The sequence below is a fragment of the Anomaloglossus baeobatrachus genome, chromosome 8 (genome assembly GCF_048569485.1).
Source record: "Anomaloglossus baeobatrachus isolate aAnoBae1 chromosome 8, aAnoBae1.hap1, whole genome shotgun sequence".
Classification (NCBI taxonomy): domain Eukaryota; kingdom Metazoa; phylum Chordata; class Amphibia; order Anura; family Aromobatidae; genus Anomaloglossus; species Anomaloglossus baeobatrachus.
In genome coordinates this window covers 196,252,390-196,280,265 of record NC_134360.1, presented here as the reverse complement: position 1 = coordinate 196,280,265, position 27,876 = coordinate 196,252,390, and the positions used below count along the sequence as shown (strand labels likewise).

Sequence of the window (27,876 nt, the reverse complement as noted above, 5' to 3'; positions counted from 1 at the left end):
GCAGAGTATGGAGTTACTCCCAGGCAGCGAGTACGTTGGACTGAGGAGAGTGAGCAGCCATTGACTTTCATGGATATGTCAGATGGGGTGGTAAAGGGAGGAGGAGGAGGAAAGATAGTGAATTCTGTTTTGTCCATGTTCAGTTTCAGAAATCACGCAGAGAAGAAGAATGAAATAGCGGACGGACCTTGTGCGATTTTGGTTAGTAGGGAGGTGATGTCAGGTCCAGAGAGGTAGATCTGCGTATTATCGGCGTAGAGGTGATACTGAAACTGTGGGACTCTATGAGCTGTCCCAGGCCGAAGGTGTAGATGGAGAACAGCAGGGGTCCAAGAACTGAACCTTGGGGAACACCAAAATGTATGCTGACTTCCTATACTGGCCACGTTAAGCCACGTGAGATCTGCAGCCATTCAGTGGCCGCTGTTGCACTGCTGTACACGTAGATTGTTTTTTTTTCGTGACATTGTACTTCATATTAGTGATAAATTTAAGACATTTTTTCCATTTGTGAAAATATTGGAAATTTAGAAAATTTTAGTTTTAACTTTGATTTTTTTTATGCCCTTAACCCCTTCACCCCCGGCCACTAAAACACCCTAATGACCGGGCCATTTTTTGCAATTCTGACCAGTGTCACTTTGACAGGTTATAACTCTGGAATGCTTCAACGGATCCTGGCGATTCTGAGATTGTTTTTTCGTGACATATTGTACTTCATATCAGTGGTAAATTTAGGCCGATATTTTTTGCGTTTATTTGTGAAAATTTAGGAAATTTTGCGAAAATTTCGCAATTTTCAAACTTTGAAAATTTATGCCCATAAATCTGAGAGATATGTCACACAAAATAGTTACTAAATAACATTTCCCACTTGTCTACTTTACATCAGCGCAATTTTCGAAACAAATTTTTTTTTTGTTAGGAAGTTAGAACGGGTCAAAGGTCATCAGCAATTTCTCATTTTTCCAACAAAATTTACAAAATAATTTTTTTTAGGGACCACATCACATTTGAAGTGACTTTGAGAGACCTAGGTGACAGAAAATACCCAAAAGTGACCCCATTCTAAAAACTGCACCCCTCACACTGCTCAAAACCACATCCAATAAGTTTATTAACCCTTTAGGTGCTTCACAGGAACCAAAGCAATGTGGAAGGAAAAAATGAAAATTTTACTTTTTAACACAAAAATGTTACTTTAGCCATAAAATTTTCATTTTTACAAGGGAGAAAAGAGAAAGTGCACAATACAATTTATTGTGCATGTTCTCCTGAGTACGCTGATACCGCATATGTGGTAAAAGAAGGGAATTTTGTTTACTTACCGTAAATTCCTTTTCTTCTAGCTCCAATTGGGAGACCCAGACAGTGGGTGTATAGCTACTGCCTCTGGAGGCCGCACAAAGAACTACACTTAAAAGTGTAAGGCCCCTCCCCTTCTGGCTATACACCCTCCCGTAGGAGTACGGATTCCTCAGTTTTAGTACCAAAGCAAGAAGGAGGAAAGCCAATAACAGTTTCAAAAACAAATTCAATCCGATAACACGATCGGAGAACTTAAGAAACAACATGAACAACATGTGCACCCGAAAAACGAAACCCTAAGAACAAATAGGGCGGGTGCTGGGTCTCCCAATTGGAGCTAGAAGAAAAGGAATTTACGGTAAGTAAACAAAATTCCCTTCTTCTTTTTCGCTCCTAATTGGGAGACCCAGACAGTGGGACGTCCAAAAGCAGTCCCTGGGTGGGTAAAAAGATACCACATGAACGGGCTGTCAGACAGCCTCTTCCTACAGGTGGGCCACCGCCGCCTGAAGGACCTGTCTACCTAGGCTGGCATCTGCCGAAGCGTAGGTATGCACTTGATAGTGTTTGGTAAACGTGTGCAGACTCGACCAGGTAGCCGCTTGGCACACTTGCTGAGCCGTAGCCTGATGCCGCAATGCCCAGGACGCACCCACGGCTCTGGTAGAATGGGCCTTCAGTCCAGATGGAATCGGAAGCCCAGCAGAACGGTATGTGTGAAGAATTGGTTCCTTGATCCACCGCGCCAGGGTGGATTTGGAAGCTTGCGATCCCTTATGCTGACCAGCGACTAGGACAAAGAGCGCATCAGAACGGCGTAGAGCCGCCGTGCGAGAAATGTAAATCCTGAGTGCTCTCACCAGGTCCAACAGATGTAAACCCTTTTCAAATTGGTGAACTGGATGCGGACACAAAGATGGTAAAGTGATATCCTGATTGAGATGAAAGGAAGAAACCACCTTGGGAGAAAACTCTGGAATTGGACGCAGTACTACCTTGTCTTGGTGAAACACCAGGAAGGGAGATTTGCAAGATAACGCCGCTAGCTCGGACACTCTTCGAAGAGACGTGACCGCCACAAGAAAAACTACCTTTTGTGAAAGCCGAGAAAGGGGAACCTCTTTCAAAGGCTCGAAAGGCGGCTTCTGGAGAGCAATGAGAACCTTGTTCAGATCCCAGGGTTCCAATGGCCGTCTGTAAGGAGGAACGATATGACAAACTCCTTGGAGAAACGTGCGTACTTTAGAAAGCCGTGCCAAGCGCTTCTGAAAGAATACGGATAGCGCGGAGACTTGACCCTTAAGAGAGCTAAGCGACAAACCTTTTTCCAACCCAGACTGCAGGAAGGAAAGAAAAATTGGCAATGCAAATGGCCAGGGAGAAAACCCTTGAGCCAAGCACCACGCTAAGAATATCTTCCACGTTCTGTGATAGATCTTAGCTGAGGATGGTTTTCTAGCCTGTCTCATTGTGGCAACAACTTCATGAGATAAACCTGAGGCCGCTAGGATCCAGGACTCAATGGCCACACAGTCAGGTTCAGGGCCGCAGAATTCAGATGGAAAAACGGCCCTTGAGACAGCAAATCTGGACGGTCTGGTAGTGTCCACGGTTGGCCTACCGTGAGATGCCACAGATCCGGGTACCACGACCTTCTTGGCCAATCTGGAGCGACGAGTATGGCTCGATGGCAGTCGGACCTGATTTTCCGGAGAACTCTGGGTAACAATGCTAGAGGTGGGAACACATAGGGGAGTCGGAATTGCGACCAATCCTGAACCAAGGCGTCTGCCGCCAGTGCTCGGTGATCGTGAGACCGTGCCATGAAAACTGGGACCTTGTTGTTGTGCCGTGACGCCATCAGATCGACGTCCGGCGTCCCCCAGCGGCAACAGATCTGCTGAAACACGTCCGGGTGAAGGGACCATTCTCCTGCGTCCATGCCCTGGCGACTGAGAAAGTCTGCTTCCCAGTTTTCCACGCCTGGGATGTGAACTGCGGATATGGTGGACGCTCTGCTTTCCACCCACGTCAAAATCCGTTGGACTTCTTGAAAAGCTTGGCGACTGCGTGTTCCCCCTTGGTGGTTGATGTACGCCACCGCCGTGGAATTGTCCGACTGAATCCGAATCTGCTTGCCTTCCAGCCATTGTTGGAAGGCTCGCAGGGCAAGATAGATTGCTCTGATTTCCAGAACATTGATCTGCAGGGTGGACTCTTCCAGAGTCCACATCCCCTGAGCCCTGTGGTGGAGATACACCGCTCCCCACCCTGATAGGCTCGCATCCGTCGTGACCACTGCCCAGGACGGGGGAAGGAACGACTTTCCCTGTGACAATGAGGTGGGGAGAAGCCACCAACGCAGAGAGTCCTTGGCAGTCTGAGAGAGGGAGACAGTCCTGTCGAGGGACGTCGATTTCCCGTCCCATTGGCGTAGAATGTCCCATTGTAGAGGGCGCAGATGAAACTGCGCGAACGGGACTGCCTCCATTGCTGCTACCATCTTTCCCAGGAAATGCATGAGGCGCCTCAGTGAGTGCGACTGGCTCTGAAGGAGAGATTGCACTCCAGTCCGTAGCGAGCACTGCTTGTCCAGTGGAAGCTTCACTATCGCTGAGAGAGTATGAAACTCCATGCCAAGATAAGTCAGAGATTGGGTCGGGGTTAGATGAGACTTTGGAAAGTTGATAATCCACCCGAAACTCTGGAGAGTGTCTAGTGCCACCTTCAGACTGTGTTGGCATGCCTCTTGAGAGGGTGCCTTTATAAGCAGGTCGTCTAGATACGGGATGACCGAGTGACCCTGCGAGTGCAGAACAGCTACTACTGCTGCCATGACTTTGGTGAAGACCCGGGGGGCTGTTGCCAGACCGAAAGGTAACGCTACGAACTGCAGGTGTTCGTCGTGTATGACGAAGCGTAGGAAACGCTGATGCTCTGGTGCGATCGGCACGTGGAGATACGCATCTTTGATATCTATTGATGCTAGAAAATCTCCTTGAGACATTGAGGCTATGACGGAGCGTAGGGATTCCATCCGGAACCTCCTGACTTTTACGTGTCTGTTGAGCAACTTTAGATCCAGGACGGGCCGATACGATCCGTCCTTTTTTGGGACCACAAACAGATTGGAGTAAAAACCGTGACCTTGTTCCTGAAGAGGGACGGAGGTCACTACTCCTTCCGCCTTTAGAGCGGCCACCGCCTGCAACAGAGCATCGGCTCGGTCTGGTGGTGGAGAAGTTCTGAAGAAACGAGTTGGCGGACGAGAACTGAACTCTATCCTGTACCCGTGAGACAGAATATCCCTCACCCAACGGTCTTTGACGTGTGACAGCCAGATGTCGCCAAAGTGGGAAAGCCTCCCACCGACCGCGGGTGTGGGAATCGGAGACCGCAAGTCAGGAGGACGCCGTCTTGGCAACGGTTCCTCCGGCTGTCCTTTTTGGGCGTGACTGAGACCTCCAAGAATCTGAGCGTCTCTGGTCTTTTTGAGTCTTTTTTGACGAGGCGAATTGGGACCTGCCCGGTCCTCGAAAGGACCGATAACCAGACTGACCCTTCCTCTGTTGGGGTCTGTTTTGTCTGTGTTGCGGTAAGGATGAGTCCTTACCCTTGGAGTGTTTGATGATTTCATCCAAACGCTCTCCAAACAATCGGTCACGAGAAAAAGGCAAATTGGTTAAGCACTTCTTGGAATGAGAATCTGCTTTCCAATGTCTCAACCACAGGGCCCTACGCAAAACAACGGAGTTGGCTGACGCCACTGCCGTGCGGCTTGTAGCGTCAAGAACAGCATTAATCGCGTACGACGCGAATGCCGCCATTTGCGAGGTCAATGGTGCTACCTGCGGGGCAAATGCACGTGTGACGGAGTCAACTCGCGCAAGCCCGGCTGAGATAGCTTGGAGTGCCCATACGGCTGCAAAAGAAGGCGCTAATGACGCTCCAATCGCTTCATAGATGGATTTCAGCCAGAGCTCCATCTGCCTGTCAGTGGCATCTTTAAGTGCCGCTCCATCTTCAACTGCAACCAAGGATCTAGCTGCAAGCCTGGAAATTGGAGGATCTACTTTTGGACACTGGGTCCAACCCTTGACCACCTCAGGGGGAAAAGGATAGCGTGTATCTTTAAGCCGTTTAGGAAAACGCCTTTCAGGATAAGCGTGGGGTTTCTGGATTGCGTCTCTAAAGTCAGCGTGGTCCAGAAAAGTGCTTAAAGTACGCTTAGGGTATCTGAAATGGATTCTCTCGTGCTGCGAAGCTGACTCCTCCACAAGAGGAGCTGGTGGGGAAATATTTAACATCTTATTGATGTTAAATATAAGATCATTAACTATGGCGTCACCATCTGGTGTATCTAGATTGAGAGCGGTCCCAGGATCAGAATCCTGATCAGTTACGTCCGCCTCATCACCCATAGATTCATCTCGCTGGGATCCTGACCATTGAGATGAATGTGAAGGCCCGTCATAGCGAGCCCGCTTAGGCTGCCCGGGGCCATCGTCCGAGTCAGAGTCTTCACCCTGAGGTGTATATGCCCGTCCCGGAGCTTGGAGCTGAGGGGGACCAGGGGGCAATGATTGCACAGTGTCCGTGGCCTGAAGTACAGGCCTAGCTCGCAATGTGTCAAGAATTTGTGACATAGTGAGAGACATTCTGTCAGCAAAAGCTGCAAACTCAGTTCCTGTCACCTGGACAGCATTCACAGGTGGTACACCCTGGGTCACGTCCAGCAGAGGTCCCGACTGTGCAAGCGCCGCAGGGGCCGAGCACTGCACACAATGGGGGTCCGTGGAGCCTGCCGGTAGAAAAGTCCCACATGCGGTGCAGGAAGCATATAATGTCTGTGCCTTGGCACCCTTGCGTTTTACGGACGACATGCTGCTGGCTCTCTGCAATGTGAGAGAGTCTATAGCCAAAGGGCGACCAGCGCTATGCAATACAAAGTATTTGTAGAAACAAAATACTAAGAATACTACTGGCACAAGAGGGGGTGAGCCCTGAGGGCTGCTTACCGCCCGCTGAATAGCGGGTAAGAGGCTGCAGAATTCCTTGTCTGGGTCTCCCCGGCTCCCCTCTGCAGCTCAGCGTGTCAGCAGGAATGGCTGCCGGCGTCTGTGGAGAGGGGCGGTCCGTGGGAGTTCCCAAACAAAAGTGCGGGAAACAGTGTCCCCTCTGTGCCGATTGTGAGGGCTGGAGTATGTAAAAACGACTCCAGCCCTCGGCGCTGATGCACTGGCCAGCGTCCCGCCCCTCTCCTGACTGGCAGGTCTGGGGGCGGGAACGAACGGAAGCAGGCCGCAAAAGCCGGGGACTCGAGTTATCAGCGCGGCCGCCGTAAAAGCGCGGGCCGCGCTGAAGTCCCCGGCGCACCACAAGTGCCAGCCGCGCCGCAGTCCCAGCGGCCGGCGTGACCGATTCCTAGACGTGGCCAGCGTCCCGCCCCTCTCCTGACTGGCAGGTCCGGGGGCGGGAACGAACGGAAGCAGGCCGCAAAAGCCGGGGACTCGAGTTATCAGCGCGGCCGCCGTAAAAGCGCGGGCCGCGCTGAAGTCCCCGGCGCACCACAAGTGCCAGCCGCGCCGCAGTCCCAGCGGCCGGCGCGACCGATTCCTAGAAGTGTGCCTGCTTCAGCGAAGCTGAATGAGGCCATGGCACAAGCGCCGTAGCGCTGATGTCCCCCGGCGCACTACAACACCCAGCATGCTGCGGTGTGAGCGCCAAATGCACGGGGACACAGAGTACCTTGAGGAAGCAGGGCCATGTCCCTGATGTACTCCGCTCCATCCAGCATCTTCTCCAGGGGCTGTAGATGGAGCACGGTCTCAGTGCCTGGAGACCAGTAAATCCCACTTCACCCAGAGCCCTGTAAAAAGGGATGGGGAAGGAATCAGCATGTGGGCTCCTGCCGCCGTACCCGCAATGGGTACCTCAACCTTACAAACACCTCCGACATACAGTGGGGTGAGAAGGGAGCATGCTGGGAGCCCTGTATGGGCCCTCTTTTCTTCCATCCGACATAGTCAGCAGCTGCTGCTGACTAAAAACAATGGCGCTATGCGTGCGTGTCTGACCTCCTTGCGCACAAAGCTAAAACTGAGGAATCCGTACTCCTACGGGAGGGTGTATAGCCAGAAGGGGAGGGGCCTTACACTTTTAAGTGTAGTTCTTTGTGCGGCCTCCAGAGGCAGTAGCTATACACCCACTGTCTGGGTCTCCCAATTAGGAGCGAAAAAGAAATCAATTGTTTGGGCGCACGGCAGAGCTTGGAAGGGAAGGAGCGCCATTTGAATTTTTGAACGCAAAATTAGCTGCACTCATTAGCGGACGCCATGTCGGGTTTGAAGACCCCCTGAGGTGCCTAAACAATGGAGCTCCCCCACAAGTGACCCCATTTTGGAAACTAGAGCCCTCAAATAATTTTTCTAGATGTTTGGTGAGCACTTTGAACACCTGGGGGCTTCGTTGAGCCGTGAAAAGAAAAAAATAATTTTTTTACCACAAACCGGTTGCTTCAACTAGGTAGCTTTTTTTCACAAGGGTAACAGGAAAAAATGCACCATAAAATGTATTGTGCATTTTCTCCTGAGTACGCAGATACCTCATATGTGGTGGAAAGTAATTGTTTGGGCGCATGGCAGGGCTCAGAAGAGAAGGAGTGCCATTTGACAGCAAAATTGGTTGGAATCATTAGCGGACGCCATGTCACGTTTGGAGACCCCCTATGGTGCCTAAACAGTGGAGCTCCCCCACAAGTGACCCCATTTTGGAAACTAGAGCCCTCAAATAATTTTTCTAGATGTTTGGTGAGCACTTTGAACACCTGGGGGCTTCACAGAAGTTTATAACGTTGAGCTGTGAAAAGAAATTTTTTTTTTTTTTTTACCACAAAACGGTTGCTTCAACTAGGTAGCTTTTTTTTCACAAGGCTATCAGGAAAAAATGCACCATAAAACGTATTGTGCAATTTTTCCTGAGTCCGTAGATACCTCACATGTGGTGGAAAGTAATTGTTTGGGCAAATGGCGGGGCTCAGAAGAGAAGGAGCGCCATTTGACTTTTCAAACGCAAAGACGCAGTGCACTGATCGGCCGCTACAGGACGCACGGTCGGATGCGATACAAAAAGCGTCGGGGATACGGAAAAAAAAGTCCCGCCAAAAATTGACCATGGATGCAGATCCGTTATGTGCATCCCTGATTAGCGCTCGGCGGGACGCACGGACGGATGGGATACAAAAAGCGTTGCGGATACGGAAAAAAGTCACGCCAAAAATTGAGCAGGGATGCAGATCCGTTATCTGCATCCCTGATCAGCGCTTGGCGGGACGCACGGACGGATGCGATACAAAAAGCGTCGGGTATACGGAAAAAAAAGTCCCGCCAAAAATTGAGCAGGGATGCCGATCCGTTATGTGCATCCCTGATTAGCGCTCGGCGGGACGCACAAACCGATGGGATACAAAAAGCGTTGCGGATACGGAAAAAAAGAGAATTTTGTTACTTACCGTAAATTCTTTTTCTTATAGTTCCGTATTGGGAGACCCAGACCATGGGTGTTTAGCTTCTGCCTCCGGAGGACACACAAAGTACTACACTTATAAGTGTAGCTCCTCCCTCTGAGCTTATACACCCCCCCTGGTAGCCAGTCCTAGCCAGTTTAGTGCAAAAGCTGAAGGAGAATAGCCACCCACAAGTAGAACCGAGTAAGAACCAGAACAACCGGAGACTCTATCCACGACAACAGCCGGTGATAACACGCGGAACAAGAAAAAATTGCCAACAGGCAACAGGGAGGGAGCTGGGTCTCCCAATACGGAACTATAAGAAAAAGAATTTACGGTAAGTAACAAAATTCTCTTTTTCTTTATCGTTCCTTTGGGAGACCCAGACCATGGGACGTTCCAAAGCTGTCCCTGGGTGGGAATAAACAGAAAAAAACTAAGAAGTAGGCGGAGCCTAACTTCACAAGTGGGCGACAGCCGCCTGAAGGATGCGTCTGCCCAAGCTCGCATCTGCCGAAGCATGAGCATGCACTTTGTAGTGCTTCGAAAAGGTATGCAGGCTAGTCCAAGTGGCAGCCTGACAGACTTGTTGAGCCGTAGCCTGGTGCCTAAAAGCCCAAGAGGCACCGACAGCTCTGGTCGAGTGTGCTTTGATCCCCGGCGGGGGAGGCACCTGAGTACTCTGGTAGGCGTCCGAAATGGTCGATCTAATCCAACGAGCTAGGGTCGGCTTAGAAGCAGAGAGACCCTTGCGCCGCCCTGTGGTTAGCACAAAAAGAGAGGTGCACCGCCTAAGCGCAGCGGTGCGAGACACATAGATCCGGAGCGCCCGCACCAAATCTAAAGTATGCAACGCTTTCTCAAAGCGATGAACAGGGGCCGGACAGAAGGAAGGCAATGAAATGTCCTGGTTAAGGTGGAAAGGAGACACCACCTTAGGGAGAAAGTCCGGAGTCGGACGGAGAACCACCTTGTCTTGGTCAAAAACCAAAAAGGGTAACTCCGAAGAGAGCGCAGCCAAATCAGAGACTCTCCTGAGAGAAGTTATGGCCACCAGAAAAACCACTTTCTGTGAAAGTCGAAACAAAGAAACCTCCCTAAGAGGCTCAAAGGGGGGTTTCTGTAAGGCCGTGAGGACCAGATTAAGGTCCCAGGGATCCAAGGGCCGCCGATAAGGAGGAATGATGTGAGATGCGCCCTGCATGAAGGTGCGCACCTGGGCCAGTCGGGCGATACGCCGCTGGAACAACACTGACAGAGCCGAGACCTGTCCCTTGAGGGAATTGAGGGATAGTCCTAGCTGCAGACCGGACTGTAGAAAGGACAGGATGGTCGGCAAGGAAAAAGGCCAAGGAGCATGGCCGGAAGAACGACACCAGGACAGGAAAATTCTCCAAGTCCTGTGGTAAATCCTGGCCGAGGAAGACTTCAGAGCCCGAGTCATAGTGGAGATGACCTCGGAAGGAATGCCTGAAGCCGTCAGGATCCAGGGCTCAAGAGCCACGCCGTCAATCTGAGAGCCGCAGAATTCTGGCGGAAAAACGGACCTTGTGAGAGAAGGTCTGGGCGGTCCGGGAGATGCCACGGCACCTCTACGGACAGACGGAGCAGGTCTGGGTACCAAGCTCGCCTGGGCCAGTCTGGAGCAATGATTATGACCCGACGGCCCTCCATTCTGATCTTGCGCAGGACTCTGGGCAAGAGAGCTAGAGGGGGAAACACGTAGGCCAGACGGAACTGGGACCAATCCTGAACCAGCGCGTCCGCTGCCAAGGCCTGAGGATCGTGGGAGCGAGCCACGTAAACCGGAACCTTGTTGTTGTGCCGGGATGCCATGAGATCCACTTCCGGAGTGCCCCACTTGCGGCAGATTGACCGGAACACTGCCGGATGCAGGGCCCACTCGCCGCTGTCCACGGTTTGACGGCTGAGATAATCTGCCTCCCAGTTTTCTACGCCTGGGATATGGTGGACTTGGAGTCCTCCGTCCACTGAAGGATACGTTGAACCTCCAACATTGCTAGGCGGCTGCGAGTCCCGCCCTGGTGATTGATGTAGGCAACTGCTGTCGCGTTGTCTGACTGGACTCGAATGTGCTTGCCCGCCAACAGGTGGTGAAAGGCTACGAGAGCTAGGAGCACAGCTCTGATTTCCAGCACATTGATCGAGAGGGCTGATTCGGACGGAGTCCAAGTGCCCTGTGCTCGGTGGTGGAGAAACACTGCTCCCCAGCCGGATAGACTGGCGTCCGTGGTGAGAATCACCCAGGACGGGATCAGAAAGGAGTGTCCCTGGGATAGAGAGAGGGGCCAAAGCCACCACTGAAGAGAGCTCCTGGTCTGTGGCGACAGAGCCACTAGCCTGTGCAAGAAAGAGGTCCGCTTGTCCCAACAGCGGAGAATGTCCAGCTGCAGGGGACGCAGATGGAACTGGGCAAAGGGAACCGCTTCCATTGACGCCACCATCTGACCCAGCACCTGCATGACGTGCCTGATGGAATGACGGCGGGGCCTCAACAGAGAGCGCACCGCCAGATGAAGGGACTGCTGTTTGACTAAGGGCAGCTTCACAAGTGCCGGCAGAGTCTCGAATTGCATCCCTAGGTACGTAAGTTTCTGGGTCAGGGTCAGAGTGGACTTGGGCAGATTGACAAGCCACCCGAATTGAACAAGCGTGGCAAGAGTGAGCGAGACACTCCGCTGACAGTCTGCACTGGATGAAGCCTTGACTAGAAGGTCGTCCAGGTAAGGAATCACTGCCAACCCCTGGAGGTGCAGAACCGCAACCACTGCTGCCATGACCTTGGTGAATACTCGAGGGGCCGTGGCTAACCCGAAGGGGAGAGCCACGAATTGGAAATGTTCCTCTCCGATTGCAAAACGTAGCCAATGCTGGTGTGAAACTGCAATTGGCACATGCAAATAGGCATCTCTGATGTCGATGGATGCTAGAAAATCTCCCTGGGTCATTGAGGCAATGACTGATCGCAGAGATTCCATGCGAAAGTGCCGCACCTGAACATGCTTGTTGAGAAGCTTGAGATCCAGGATGGGCCGGAAGGAACCGTCCTTCTTGGGGACTAGGAAGAGATTTGAGTAGAAACCTCTGAACCGTTCCCGGGCGGGAACCGGTACAATTACTCCGTTGGCCTGCAAGGATGCCGCGGCCTTGGAGCAGGGGGGAGTGGACAGAAAAAATCTGTTTGGCGGGCTGGAAGAGAATTCTATCCTGTAGCCGTGGGAGATGATATCCCGCACCCACTGATCGGAGACGTGTTGAAACCACACGTCGCCAAAGTGGGAGAGCCTGCCACCGACCAAGGACGTTGCTGGCGCGGCCAGATAGTCAAGAGGAGGCTGCCTTAGTGGCAGCGGCTCCTCCGTTCTTCTGAGGACGCGGCTTCGTGCGCCAGCTGGGTTTTCGATCCTTGGCTGAGTTAGTGGACGAGGCTGAGGGCTTAGAGGATGACCAGTTAGAGGAACGAAAGGAACGAAACCTCGACTGGTTCCTGCCCTGGACAGGTTTCCTGGTTTTAGTTTGTGGCAAGGAAGTACTCTTCCCGCCAGTAGCTTCCTTAATAATTTCATCCAGTTGTTCACCGAACAGCCGGGACCCAGCAAAAGGGAGCCCAGCAAGGTACTTCTTGGAAGAAGCGTCTGCTTTCCACTCTCGAAGCCACAAGATCCTGCGGATCGCGAGGGAATTAGCGGAAGCCACCGCCGTGCGGTGAGAAGCCTCCAGAATGGCAGACATAGCATAGGATGAAAAAGCCGAAGCCTGGGAAGTTAAGTCAACCATTTCGGGCATAGAGTCCCTGGTGAGGGAATGCATCTCCGCCAGAGAAGCAGAGACGGCCTTAAGAGCCCACACTGCTGCAAAAGACGGGGAGAACGAGGCCCCTGCCGCTTCATATACAGATTTGGCCAGAAGGTCAACCTGACGGTCAGTGGAATCCTTAAGTGAGGTGCCATCCGCCACAGACACAACTGTCTGGGCTGAGATTCTAGACACCGGAGGATCTACCTTTGGTGAATGAGCCCACTCCTTGACCACCTCTGGTGGAAAAGGAAAACGGTCATCAGAACTACGCTTTGGAAAGCGTTTGTCAGGACAGGCCCTGGGTTTGGTCACAGTGGCCTGAAAACTGGAGTGGTTAAAAAACATACTCCTTGCTCTCTTAGGTGAGGTAAACTGGTGTTTTTCTACCAGAGAAGCTTGTTCCTCTGACACTGGTGGATTGAGGTCCAGTACGGAATTAATGGACGCAATCAAATCACTAACATCTGCATCACCTTCGGTTAGATCAATGGGGTACATAGAGGTAGCGTCTGAGCCCACAGTAAAGGCATCCTCCTCGCCCTGCGATTCAGCTCGTGAATCAGAGCCGTGGGACGAGGAAGGAGAAGAGTCCCTGCGTCTCCGTTTAGGAGGACGGGGTCTGGGAACAGATGAAAAATCCTCTGTGAGCTCTGCAGAGCGAGTCGGAGCAGCAGAGGCGCCCTGAGAAGGGGGCTGATGCATGGTCAGCAGAGTCCGGGACAGCTGTCCCATGGAGTCGGCAAAGGACTGGGAGATAGCTTTAGAAAACGATGCTACCCAAGCCGGGGGTTCAGCCACCGGGGCTGGAGCAGCCGGAGGGACCCCTGGGGAGACTCCAGGCTGAGGCACCACCATGTTAGAGCAGGCATCACAATGTGGATATGTGCTCGGTTCAGGCAGTATGAGCTTACATGCAGTGCATATAGAGTAAAGCCTTGCAGCCTTGCTCCTAGTGAGAGACATGCTGCTGAGGTGGAGGCTCTGCAGTAAAGAACACACTCCTTCAGAATGACCCCCAGAGAGTGTATAAAAAAGTCCACAACCAGAGGTTGTGGCTTACCAGACCGTTTTGTGTGCCCTCCGGATTCCCAGCTTGGAACCCCAGACAGATTGCAGAGCTGCAGCAGCCAGCGCCGATCAGTGTGTGAACGCTGATAAAATGGCGCCGGAGTGAGGAGGGGGGGCGGGGTTTAATCCAAGAGCGGGAACCGGAGGGCCAAGGAGAAATACAGGGGAGGGAAACATCTCCTCAGAGAGAAGTGTCCTCCCCTGTGCTGAACGGCCGGTGGGCGGCGCCGCACTGTCCCCCTGCATGACTGACATGCAGGGGCAGTGAAAACGAAAGTAGGCCGCAGCCGAAGCCGGGGCCTAAATTTTTCCATGCGGCCGACGAGCAGGCACCCTCGGCGCGGTTCTCAGGAAAAAACCAGAGAACCGGCCGGAAATTACAGCAAAGTTAAATAACACACTCTCCCCACAATAAATGTACAAGGGACTCTTGAATAACGTCTCAATACTTAGCTTATGAGACGCAGGGCCAGGTCCCTGAGGGATGAGCGCTCCGTCCGGCAGGGTCCTGAAAGGGCTGCGGATGGAGACCGGTCTCCTGCAAAGCAGTGAGAACCGTGATGGCTCCCACTTCAAGCCAGAGCCCGAGGGATGGTGAAGGAGCGCGGCATGTAAGGCTCCAGCCTTTTAAAATCAACCTTAACAGCACCGCCGACACAGTGGGGTGAGAAGGGACATGCCGGGAGTCCAGGTTGGACCCGCTTTTCTTCCAACTCTTTAAAATCAAAAATCAAAAGAGAATGCATGTGTGTGTGACCTCCTGAACACAAAGCATTGAACTGGCTAGATTTGGTCATCCAGGGGGTGTATATGTTCGGAGGGAGGAGCTACACTTTTTAGTGTAGTACTTTGTGTGTCCTCCGGAGGCAGAAGCTATACACCCATGGTCTGGGTCTCCCATAAGGAATGATAAAGAAAAACCTTTTAGACCATGCCAGGAGCATGGTCTAACAGGCTTGTAGTGTAATGGCTGAGCCTGAGGTCATCATGACAACCTCAGGCTGTCATTGGAACAACTGAGCCCTGTGATCAAGTCGCAGGGGTCCCGATTGGGTGGGAGAGGGAGCGCGCTCGCTCTCCTCCTAAATGCTACTATTGGTAGTGATCGCGGCATTTAGGGGCTTACACAGCAAGGGGTGATGCGTCTCTAACTTACGTCAAACTCCCGGTGGCAATCGTATGGGCTTCTGTGCCCGCATGATCGCAATGATATATGTTTACTTAATTTTGTGGAAACCCCTTCCCGACCATGATGTAAGTGTACGTCAAATGTTGTGAAGGGGTTAAATATCATTTCACCCAACAAACAAGCGTTTTTGTTAATCTATCAAGTGACTGACATCCACTTTCGACTGCAGGATTGTGGGGAATCTATCACTCAGGAACACTTATTTCCTGAAAATAGTGAGGTGTAAATATACTATAAAGGCCCCGTTACATGCTACGATTTATCTGACGATCTCGTTAGCAATGTGACACGCCCAGATCGTAGTTACGATTTGCCGAGATTGCTCATAGGTCGTTTAGTTGCGGTCACACGTACACATCTCACAAACGACGCAACATCGTTCAGCGATATATTGTTTGACCAAGGCAGTCTTGTGGATGTTGTTCGTCGTTGGCAGGGTGTCAAACGTAGCAATATGTCTTCCAAACGACGAACAATATTTTGAAACTGAACAACGTGTCAACGATTAACGATTTTCACCCCATTTGCGATCGTTCAGACTCACACGTAGGTGTCACACACAACGACGTCGCTAACGATGACGGAAGTGCGTCACGGAAAACCGTGAGCCGACGACATATCGTCAGATAAATCGTAGCGTGTAACGGGGCCTTAAGGGTGCCCATAAATATAAGAGCGGACCAGGTTCCAGACAATCCACCGAAAATACCAAACGAAACACGGATTGAGCATGTTTAATTTTAACAAGCCCAATCCGTTTGTCTCACAGGGGCTGCTTACTTCCCTCGCCTCATTGAGCATTGGCCAAGTACGTATGAATATAAATGGGGGAGGACTAGCTGGCGGCCAAATGAGCAGTCAGCCAACTGCTAATGAAGATGTAAGGCCGCCATAAAGCAGAAAACCCCATTAGGTGGTCAAAGGTAGTCAGATATCTAGTTGATAAGGACTTTCAGACCTCAAAATGAGCATTATTAGGAAGGAGCCCCAGGCTCTCTAGTTCTTGAAGCTAGTCATAGAATATAGGCAATCAGTAAACTGAAGGAAAGGGGTCAGTAGATAGATCATAATAATAAGAACACTGGAAGAGTGTACAGGAATAACTATAAAAATAGCTTTTCCCAGCAACAAAAATGATCATTACCTATTGGTAATGAGCCGTGAGTTGACGTATCTGTATTCGCCTTCATATCTCTGTTCGGTAATAGTCATTTTACCAATAGGTCTCCTGAGGCGTGTAAGGAAAAGTCCTGAGACAAGCAGATAAGCCATCATGCTCGCTGGGCCCTGAGGAAACAGTAATCCTAATGTTTAGCACGCACGTGAGAACCGGGTCATTAGACAACATCTGGGCAACATTTGGGCTTTCTTACCTGAGCTCCGATGGCACTTGTCAGCTTGAAGATGTATAAGACGATGTCCAGAAATGGCTGCAACATAGAACGAAGTATGTATTAAAAAGTGTGAAGTACAAAAAAAAAAAAAAAAAAAAACACAAAAAAACTTAAAGTACAACATTTTAAAGATTAACCATCACTTTAATTTTTGAAATAAAAATAAGCAACTTTGAGACATATCAGATAAATTGGCTTCTTTCTCCTCCTGGGCTGATCTGTCACTCTCAATACATGGGTACAATCTGCATTTGGTGAAGACAGACTTTCCCATTGCAGAGATAGGAGATGACCGTTAGTGCTCATAATTTACAATGGGGGGAACTAGAGGACGATACAGATCTGCTGCAAGTTCTCCTGAAATGACAGTTACACAGAATCAGTTAAAAATGATGTGGAAGAGAGAGCGCAATAGGGTCTTACCACGGTACACTCACCTTTTCAGGTTGTGAAAGTCACAACCCCTATGTAACACATTCAGTAGTGGTATCAGCTGCACTCTTGAAGTGTAGGATATGTAGTAAGACGTAGGTAGAAATCGGGTATCTACCGCGCTCATACTCAATGGTATGTTAAGATAATTCCTTTATTGTTCTTACAGGTCTACGCTGTTTTGATTCAGTGACCGAGGAGGATCAAAAAAGGAGGGCAAAAACTAGGAAACCCAGAGTGTCACCAGAGTGGTTGGAATCACAGCTGACTGCAGACCTCACACTGACAACACAACTAGAGGTAGCCGTGGGATGAGCCTACGATGACCTAGTCACCTCGACACAGCCGGAGAACTAATTCTTCCTGAAGGGAGAAAACACGGAGCAGTTCCCCAAAGATATAGATAGCCCCCAAACATATAAAACTGGGGAGACAAGATGAAACAGTACACAGGCAAAAAACAGATTCAGCAAAGATAAGGCCTAAACTATCTATACAGGAAAGGACATAAAAACACTGTCTGCAGCCGCGCAATACCCTAAAAGAACCAACACATCTGATCGGAAAAAAGCTGAGACCACACAGCCTCTCCCCCACTATATCAGTACTCTGGTGTTACTGGGATCCAAGCCAAACACTAATATAGAGGAAGGACTAAAATTAATACCAAGCATGACAAAACAGAAAAATATTACAGAATATGGAGCAAGGTACACAGACATTCCCAGCAGGGAATGATCCAACTCCACAGAGGACTCCACAAGCAAAATCAGGGAACAAGCCTTAGAACCTCCAAATTAAACAACAGAAAAATGGAAACAAAACCAGCAGAGGTACAAGACCAAACTTATCTGTTAGGAGTTCAGGTAAAAACAAAAGATAGGGAGGCTTCAGACTGTCCACAGCTTCACAGGAAGCAACATTGATCACCGGGCCCAGACCAAGAGAAAACTACTCAGTTATATAGGCCCAGTCTGAAGAACCCGATTTCCAATCATCATCAGCTGTCTGGCTTCTGTTAAGCAGACCAACTCCACTACCAGCACTGGCCACAAGAGGGAGTCCCAAACCAGAACCCAGTCCAAATGTGTTCACAACACTACGCGTTTCAGAGACATCCGTCTCCTTCCTCAGGACATCAAAGGAATAATACATCTTGTATTGTTCCTTTGACAATAAAGGAATTATATTAACATACCATTGAGTATCAGCGCGGTATATACCCGATTTCTACCTACGTTTCACTACATAATTACACAATGTTATCAGCACCAACTATCATCTATCTCGGTGATCGGGTAAGTGTTTTCACTGAAAACTTTTACTCTTGAATGTAGAATTTTGAGAATGAATGATCAGTTCAGGAGGAGAAAGATGCAAATTTGATAAAGATATATAACAAATTTCCTTATTTTCATTTATACTATTGATTTACGATAAATTAAAATCCCTCTCTAAACTCATACTTACATGTAGTTTACAATATACAAATCATACAAGTGCTAACAATAGATTACCTAAGAAGATCAGACGGTCTGCTCTAAGCTGCTTATTAAGATCACAGCATAGCCTTCCCCAACCTCTATAATATCAGCACGTCTCGGCTGACAGGTCAGAGAAGGAAAGCCTTGTAGATTTATGGCCTCTTTCTTTCTTAAAGGGAACTTGTCATGTGAACAAATACTAATAACCTGCAGATTAATTTGCAGATTAATAGTGATCTGACACCATGTGACCAAGACACAAAGCCCCAATGCCAGGAGGAAATTATTGTTTCCTTATTATCTTTATTCTTCCCAGCAGCCTCGGGCTTGCAGTCATAGATGAGAGTTCAGTCACCTCTCAATTAGGGCTGAGCGGGCTCGGGCTGGAAAAGTCCGGAACTGCGCGGTTTCAGCACTATTCCCGGGCCCGATCCAGAATCGGCAATTAATAAAAATGTTAAAAGAAGGGAATTTTGTTTACTTACCGTAAATTCCTTTTCTTGCTCCTATTGGGAGACCCAGACAATTGGGTGTATAGCTTCTGCCTCCGGAGGCCACACAAAGTATTACACTTTAAAAAGTGTAACCCCTCCCCTCTGCTATACACCCTCCCGTGCATCACGGGCTCCTCAGTTTTGGTGCAAAAGCAGGAAGGAGGAAACTTATAAATTGGCCTAAGGTAAATTCAATCCGAAGGATGTTCGGAGAACTGAAACCATGGACCAAAAGAACAATTCAACATGAACCACATGTGTACACAAAAGAACAACAGCCCGAAGGGAACAGGGGCGGGTGCTGGGTCTCCCAATAGGAGCTAGAAGAAAAGGAATTTACGGTAAGTAAACAAAATTCCCTTCTTCTTTGTCGCTCCATTGGGAGACCCAGACAATTGGGATGTCCAAAAGCAATCCCTGGGTGGGTAAAAGAATACCTCGATAAAAAGAGCCGAAAAACGGCCCCCTCTTACAGGTGGGCAACTGCCGCCTGAAGGACTCGCCTACCTAGGCTGGCATCTGCCGAATCATCGGCCTGCACCTGATAGTGTTTCGTGAAAGTGTGCAGACTCGACCAGGTAGCCGCCTGACACACCTGCCGAGCCGTAGTCTGGTGTCGCAATGCTCAGGACACCGACGGCTCTGGTAGAATGGGCCTTCAGCCCTGCAGGAATCGGAAGCCCAAAAGAACAGTATGCTTCAAGAATCGGTTCCTTGATTCACCGAGCCAAGGTTGACTTGAAAGAAGGGAATTTTGTTACTTACCGTAAATTCCTTTTCTTCTAGCTCCTATTGGGAGACCCAGACGATTGGGTGTATAGCACTGCCTCCGGAGGCCACACAAAGCATCCCTTACTCTGGTCCGCGATAAGGACAAGAGCGCATCAGACCGGCGCAGGGGCGCCGTGCGAGAAATGTAGAGCCGGAGTGCTCTCACCAGATCTAATAAATGCAAATCCTTTTCACATTGGTGAACTGGATGCGGACCCAAAGAGGGTAAGACGAAACGGGGACACCTTAGGGAGAAAGGCCGGGACCGGACGTAGAACCACCCTATCCTGGTGAAACACCAGGAAGGTGGCTTTGCATGACAGCTCTGCCAGCTGAGATACTCTTCTGAGTGATGTGACTGCCACTAGGAAGGCCACCCTTTGCAAAAGAAAGTGGGCAAGGCAACGGCCAGGGAGTAAAACCCTGATCAGAGCACCAGGATAAGAAGATCCTCCAAGTCCTGTGAGAGATCTTGGCGGACGTTGGTTTCCTGGCCTGTCTCATGGTGGCAATGACATCTGGAGATATCCCTGATGACGCTAGGAGCCACCACACAGTGAGGATTAGAGCCGTAGAATTCCGAAGGAAATATGGCCCTTGAGGCAGCAAGTCAGGTCGGTCAGGGAGTGCCCACGGTTGACCCACCGTGAGGTGCCACAGATCCGGGTACCACGATCACCTCGGCCAGTCTGGAGCAACGAGGATGGCGCGGCGACAGTCTGACCTGATCTTGCGTAACACTCTGGGCAGTAGTGCCAGAGGAGGAAATACATAAGGCAGTCGAAACTGCGACCAGTCGTGAACTAGCGCGTATGCCGCCAGAGCTCTGTGATCCTTGGACCGAGCCATGAATGCCGGGACTTTGTTGTAGTGCTGAGACGCCATTAGATCGACGTCCGGCGTTCCCCAACGGCAACAGATCTCTCGAAACACGTGCGGGTGAAGACCATTCCCCTGTGTCCATGCCCTGGCGACTGAGAAAAATCTGCTTCCCAGTTTTCTACGCCCGGGATGTGAACTGCGGAGAAGTTGGAGGCTGTGGCTTCCGCCCACAGCCGCATCTGCCGAACTGCTCGGAAGGCTTGAGGACTGCGTGTGCCGCCCTGGTGGTTGATGTACGCAACTGCCTTGGCGTTGTCCGACTGAATTCGGATCTGCCTGCCGTCCAGCTACCGCTGGAACACCTTTAGGGCTAAATCCACTGCCCTTATCCCCAGAACATTTAACCGAGGGGAGGACTCTGTCGGAGTCCAGGTTCCCTGAGCCGAGTGGTGGAGGAAGACCGCTCCCCACCCTGACAGACTCGCGTCCGTCGTGACCCCAGCCCCGGCTGGGGGCCGGAAGGATTTTTCCTTCGCCCAGGAAGTGGAAAGAAGACACCACTGAAGAGAGGTTTTGCTGCAAGGGAAAGAGACGTTCTTGTCTAGGGGCGTCGACCTCCTGTCCCATTTGCGGTGTCCGAAAGAATCGGACGCAGACGAAACTGCGCAAGGGAACTGCCTCCCTTGCTGTCACCATCTTCCTGGGACAGTGCATGAGGCGCCTCAAGGGGTGACTGGGCCCGAAGGAGAGATTGCACCCCTGTCTGTAGTGAACGCTGACTATGCAGCGGAAGCTTCACTGTCGCTGAGAGAGTATAAAACTCCATCCCGAGATAAGTCAGTGATTGGGTCGGTGTCAGCTTTGACCCTGGAATTTTGATGATCTTCCCGAACCCCTGGAGAGTCTCCAGAGCAATGGTCAGGTTGTGTTGACATGCCACCCAGGAGGGTGTCTTGACTAGAGGATCGTGTAGGTAAGTGATCACCGAGTGGCCCTGTAGGACCGCCACCACTGCTGCCATGACCATGGTGAAGACCCGTGGGGCTGTCGCCAGGCCGAATGGCAGTGCCACGAACTGAAGGTGTTCATCCCTGATGGCGAAACGCAGAAAGCGTTGAAGCTCGGGTGCGATCGGCACATGGAGATAAGCATCCTTGATGTCAATTGATGGTAGGAAGTCTTCTTGTGACATCGAGGCTTCAGAGTGTTCACCGCCTGAAAAAGTGCATCGGCTCACTCGGGGGGCGGAGATGTTCTGAAGAAACGAGTCGGAGGACGAGAGCAGAGCTGTATCCTGTAACCGTGAGACAGAATGTCTCTCACCCATCGGTCTTGGACTGCGGCAAGGACGAGACTGTCTAGTAACTTCATCCAATTGCTCGCCAAACAAACGGTCGCCATAAAATGGCAAACCGGTTAAGAACTTCTTGGAAGCAGAGCCTGCCTTCCATTCACGTAGCCACATGGCCCTGCAGACTGCCACTGAATTGGTGGATGCTACCGCTGTACGGCTCGCAGAGTCCAGGAACGGCGTTCATGGCGTAGAACGAAAAAACCTACGCCTGAGAAGTGAAGGACACAACCTGCGTGGCAGAGTTATGTGCAACCGCAATAATCTCAGCCGGAGAAGCTGAGATAGCTTGGAGTGCCCCCACGGCTGCGAAGGCTGGAGCAAAAGATGCGACTATGGCTTCATAGATGGATTTCATCATAAGCGTTATTTGCCTGTCAGTGGCATTCGTGAGAGATGGACATCTGCCCCTAATACTACGGATCTAGCCGCCAGCCTAGAGACTGGAGGATCCACCCTGTGACACTGAGCCCAACCGTTAAGCACGTCAGGGGGGAAAAGGGTAACGCGTTTCAATAAGGCGCTTAGTAAGCGCTTGTCCGTCAAGTTCTGTGCTACTGGACGGCCCCTCTGGAGTTAGAGTGATCGAAACACGCACTCCTGATGAAGTCGGGGAAGGTTCCCAGCGGGCCCGCTTAGCCTATCATAGGCCGCGGTCCGTGACGGAGTTCTCACCGTGGGATCTGGGTGTTACCTCAGGATGTTGTACCGACTCAGAGGGACCCGGGAGCGATGACCTCACAGCTCCCTGGCCCTGTGGTATCGGTCTGGACTGCAAGGCTTCCAGTATCTTAGCAGACCCCCTGTCCATAGACAGAGTCCTGTGATGTGAAAGCTATTCAGAGATTTGCTGATTTCATCATGCAAACTCTGTCGCTGTCATCTGTGCAGTGCCCGTAATATAGCCGCACAAGAGGTACCGGTTGTAAAATAAGCCAGTGCCTTGGCACCCTTACTCTTTAAGAGCAGACAACAGCATGTCGTCCGCAGAGTAATCAGTGAGGGTATACAGCCAAAAACAAATAATGCTGCCGAACAGTGAGATCATATACCATATAAATAAACATTATATATATATATACATATATATATATATATATATACATACATATATATATATATATATATATATATATATATATATATATATATATATATATATATATATATATATACATATACATATACATATACACACACACTGCGGCACCAAGGGGGGGACAGCACCTGAAAAACTGGTGCCCCCCAGTGCTCAGTGAGGGGGAAGGAGGATACCAACGTATGCTCCAGCCCTCCCTGCCGACGTCCAGTCGGCCGTCCCGTCGTTACCCCTGACTGGCAGGCCCGAGAACGGGAGTATATGGCACTAGGCCGTAAGAGCCAGGGACTAAATTTAAAAACGCGGCCGGCAGACATGGCGCGGTCGGCGCGGTAGTCCCAGTCTCACAAACCCGTCAGCAACCGCTGCGGCGTTTGTAACACAGATGCTGCATGCACTGTCCCTCAGGGGACACAGAGTACGTTCTGATGCAGGGCTCTGTCCCTGTAGTCACAAAAGTGCGGGAATCTGGTGGCCTATAGTGATCAGTGAGGGGGGGCGGAGGACAGCGAGGTGTGCTTCAGCCCTCACTGTCGGCAACATACCGACCATCCCGCCCTTCTCCCTGACTGGCAGGCTCAGGGGCGGGAGTTTAACACACTAGGCCGCAAAAGCCGGGAACTAAAGTAAAAACCGCGGCCGGCAAACAGGCACGGTCGGCGCGGTAGTCCCGGACAAAAAATCCACACCGCAGTCGCAGCTGCGTCTGAGGCCAAGGTGCTTCATGCACCGTCCCAATGGGGACACAGAGTACCTGTAGATGCAGGGCCATTTCCCTGACGATACTCCGTCTCCTGTCCGGCAGATTCCCCCAGGGGCTGCGGATGTGGCTTGTGGCCACCAGATTCTCTGCCCCGGGTCTCCCTCAGCTGCAGCCAGAAGTTGCTGAAAACATGGCTGACGGCGTTCTCTGAGGAGGAGGGAGGCGTGGGCGTAGTCACAAAAAGTGCGGGAATCTGGTGCCCCAGCATGGGTAGTGAGGGGGGCGGAGGACAGCTCAGTGTACTCCAGCCCTCACTGTCGGCGTCATACCGACCGTCCCGCCCTTTTCCCTGACTGGCAGGCCTGGGGGCGGGAGAATCCCATACTAGGCCGCAAAAGCCGGGGACTAAAGTTAAAATCGCGGCCGGCCGGCAGTGCACGGTCGGCGCGGTAGTCCCGGACCCATACGCACGCCGCAGTCGCTGCAGCGTCTGGGCCCAAGGTGCTTTATGCGCCGTCCCAACGGGGACACAGAGCACCTTGCCCTAGAAAGTGCGGGAATCTTCCAGTGTAGCGTCCCTCCCTTCCCCTGACTGGCAGGCCCAGGGGTGGGAATATGCGGTACTAGGCCGCAGAAGCCGGGGACTAGAGTTATAAGCGCGGCCGGCAAACAAGCGCGGTCAGCGCGGTAGTCCCGGCGCACTAACACGCCCAGCAGTGCTGCAGCGTGTATGACACAAGCGCTCCATGCGCCGTCCCCAAGGGGACACAGAGTACCTCACAGTAGCAGGGCCATGTCCCTGACGATACCCAGCTCCTGTCCAGCAGATTCCCCAGGGGCTGCGGAGGGAGCACGGTCCCAGTGTCTGGAGACCGATTATGGATCCCACTTCACCCAGAGCCCTGCATGGATGGTGAAGGAAAACAGCATGTTGGCTCCTGCCTATGTACCCGCAATGGGTACCTCAACCTTAACAGCACCGCCGACCAGAGTGGGGTGAGAAGGGAGCATGCCGGGGGCCCTATATGGGCCCACTTTTCTTCCATCCGATATAGTCAGCAGCTGCTGCTGACTAAATTGTGGAGCTATGCGTGCATGTGTGCCTCCTTCGCACAAAGCATAAAAACTGAGGAGCCCGTGATGCACGGGAGGGTGTATAGCAGAGGGGAGGGGTTACACTTTAAGTGTAATACTTTGTGTGGCCTCCGGAGGCAGAAGCTATACACCCAATTGTCTGGGTCTCCCAATGGAGCGACAAAGAAAAGAGAATTTTGTTTACTTACCGTAAATTCTTTTTCTTATAGTTCCGTATTGGGAGACCCAGACATTGGGTGTATAGCTTCTGCCTCCGGAGGACACACAAAGTACTACACTAAAAAGTGTAGCTCCTCCCTCTGAGCATATACACCCCCTGGATAACCAAATATAGCCAGTTTAGTGCAAAAGCTGAAGGAGAATAGCCACCCACAAGTAGAGATAGAGCAAGAACCGGAACAACCGGAGCCTCTGTCTACAACAACAGCCGGTGATAACACGCGGAACAAGAAACTGCCAACAGGCAACAGGGAGGGTGCTGGGTCTCCCAATACGGAACTATAAGAAAAAGAATTTACGGTAAGTAAACAAAATTCTCTTTTTCTTTATCGTTCCTATGGGAGACCCAGACATTGGGACGTCTCAAAGCAGTCCATGGGTGGGAAATAAACAGAAAACTGAGAAGTAGGCGAAACCTAACTTCACAAATGGGCGACAGCCGCCTGAAGGATGCGTCTGCCCAAGCTCGCATCTGCCGAAGCATGAGCATGCACTTGGTAGTGCTTCGAAAAGGTATGCAGACTAGTCCAAGTGGCAGCCTGACAGACCTGCTGAGCCGTAGCCTGGTGCCTGAAAGCCCAAGAGGCACCGACAGCTCTGGTCGAGTGTGCCTTGATCCCCGGCGGGCGAGGCACTTGAGTACACTGGTAGGCACCGGAAATGACCGACCTAATCCAACGAGCTAAGGTCGGCTTAGAAGCCGAGAGGCCCTTACGCCGACCTGTGGTCAGCACAAAAAGAGAGGTGCACCGCCTAAGAACAGCGGTGCGAGACACATAGATCCGGAGTGCCCGCACCAGATCCAGAGTATGCAACGCTTTTTCAAAGCGATGAACAGGAGCCGGACAAAAGGAAGGCAGGCAAATGTCCTGGTTAAGGTGGAAAGGAGAAACCACCTTAGGTAGAAAGTCCGGAGTCGGACGGAGAACCACCTTGTCTTGATGAAAAACCAAAAAAGGTGACTCCGAAGAGAGCGCAGCCAAATCAGAGACTCTCCTGAGGGAAGTTATGGCCACTAGAAAGACCACTTTCTGTGAAAGACGAAACAAAGAAACCTCCCTAAGAGGCTCAAAGGGGGGTTTCTGCAAAGCCGTGAGGACCAGATTGAGGTCCCAGGGATCCAAAGGCCGCCGGTAAGGCGGAATGATGTGAGATGCGCCCTGCATGAAGGTGAGCCAGCCGGGCGATACGCCGCTGGAACAACACTGACAGAGCCGAGACCTGTCCCTTGAGGGAATTGAGGGATAGTCCTAGCTGCAGACCGGACTGTAGAAAGGACAGAAGGGTCGGCAAAGAAAAAGGCCAAGGAGCATGGCCGGAAGAGCGACATCAGGACAGGAAAATTCTCCAGGTCCTGTGATAGATTTTGGCCGAGGAAGACTTCCGAGCCCGAGTCATAGTGGAGATGACTTCAGGAGGGATACCAGAAGTCGTCAAGATCCAGGACTCAAGAGCCACGCCGTCAATCTGAGAGCCGCAGAATTCTGGCGGAAAAACGGACCTTGTGAGAGAAGGTCTGGACGATCCGGGAGATGCCACGGCACCTCTACGGACAGATGGAGCAGGTCTGGGTACCAAGCTCGCCTGGGCCAGCCCGGAGCAATGAGGATGACCCGACGGCCCTCCATTCTGATCTTGCGCAGGACTCTGGGCAAGAGAGCTAGAGGGGGAAACACGTAGGACAGACGAAACTGGGACCAATCTTGAACCAGCGCGTCCGCTGCAAAGGCCTGAGGATCGTGAGAGCGAGCCACGTAAACCGGAACCTTGTTGTTGTGCCGGGATGCCATTAGATCCACTTCCGGAGTGCCCCACTTGCGGCAGATTGACTGAAACACTGCCGGATGCAGAGCCCACTCGCCGCTGTCCAAGATTTGACGGCTGAGATAATCTGCCTCCCAGTTTTCCACGCCTGGGATGTGGACTGCGGATATGGTGGACTTTGAGTCCTCCGTCCACTGAAGGATGTGTTGAACCTCCAACATTGCCAGGCGGCTGCGTGTCCCGCCTTGGTGATTGATGTAGGCAACCGCTGTCGCGTTGTCTGACTGGACTCGAATGTGCTTGCCCGCCAACAGGTGGTGAAAGGCTACGAGAGCTAGAAGCACAGCTCTGATTTCCAGCACATTGATCGAGAGGGCTGATTCGGACGGAGTCCAAGTGCCCTGCGCTCTGTGGTGGAGATATACTGCTCCCCAGCCGGATAGACTGGCATCCGTGGTGAGGATCACCCAGGACGGGGCCAGGAAGGAGCGTCCCTGAGACAGAGAGAGGGGCCGAAGCCACCACTGAAGGGAGCCCCTGGTCTGTGGCGACAGAGCCACTAACCTGTGCAAGGAGGAAGTCCGCTTGTCCCAACAGCGGAGAATGTCCAGCTGCAGAGGACGCAGATGGAATTGGGCAAAGGGAACCGCTTCCATTGACGCCACCATCTGACCCAGCACCTGCATTAGGTGCCTGATGGAATGACGGCGGGGCCTCAGCAAAGAGCGCACCGCCAGATGGAGGGACTGCTGTTTGACTAAGGGCAGCTTCACAAGTGCCGGCAGAGTCTCGAATTGCATCCCTAGGTACGTGAGCTTCTGGGTCGGAGTCAGCGTGGATTTGGGCAGATTGACAAGCCACCCGAATTGGACTAGAGTGGCGAGAGTGAGCGAGACACTCCGCTGACAGTCTGCACTGGATGAAGCCTTGACTAGTAGGTCGGCCAGGTAAGGAATCACTGCCAACCCCTGGAGGTGCAGAACCGCAACCACTGCTGCCATGACCTTGGTGAATACTCGAGGGGCCGTGGCTAACCCGAAGGGGAGAGCCACGAATTGGAAATGTTCCTCTCCGATTGCAAAACGTAGCCAACGCTGGTGTGAAACTGCAATTGGCACATGCAGATAGGCATCTCTGATGTCGATGGATGCCAGGAAATCTCCTTGGGTCATTGAGGCAATGACTGATCGCAGAGACTCCATGCGAAAATGCCGCACCTGAACATGCTTGTTGAGAAGCTTGAGATCCAGGATGGGCCGGAAGGAACAGTCCTTTTTGGGGACTAGGAAGAGATTTGAGTAGAAACCTCTGAACCGTTCCTGGGCGGGAACCGGTACAATTACTCCGTTGGCCTGCA

At 51.6% G+C, this 27,876-nt stretch overlaps 1 protein-coding gene across 2 annotated transcripts in view; it reads right to left on the bottom strand.

Moving 5' to 3' along the window:
* ABCD3 (ATP binding cassette subfamily D member 3) overlaps positions 1-27,876 on the bottom strand; it is a 134,188-nt gene that overhangs the window by 31,668 nt on the left and 74,644 nt on the right. For both annotated transcript variants that reach the window (XM_075322358.1, XM_075322357.1), the window contains exons 8-9: positions 16,265-16,321; positions 16,036-16,178 (exon numbers count right to left, since the gene is read on the bottom strand). In XM_075322358.1, coding sequence (XP_075178473.1) covers positions 16,036-16,178; positions 16,265-16,321 — 200 coding nt within the window. The remainder of the gene's footprint in view (positions 1-16,035; positions 16,179-16,264; positions 16,322-27,876) is intronic.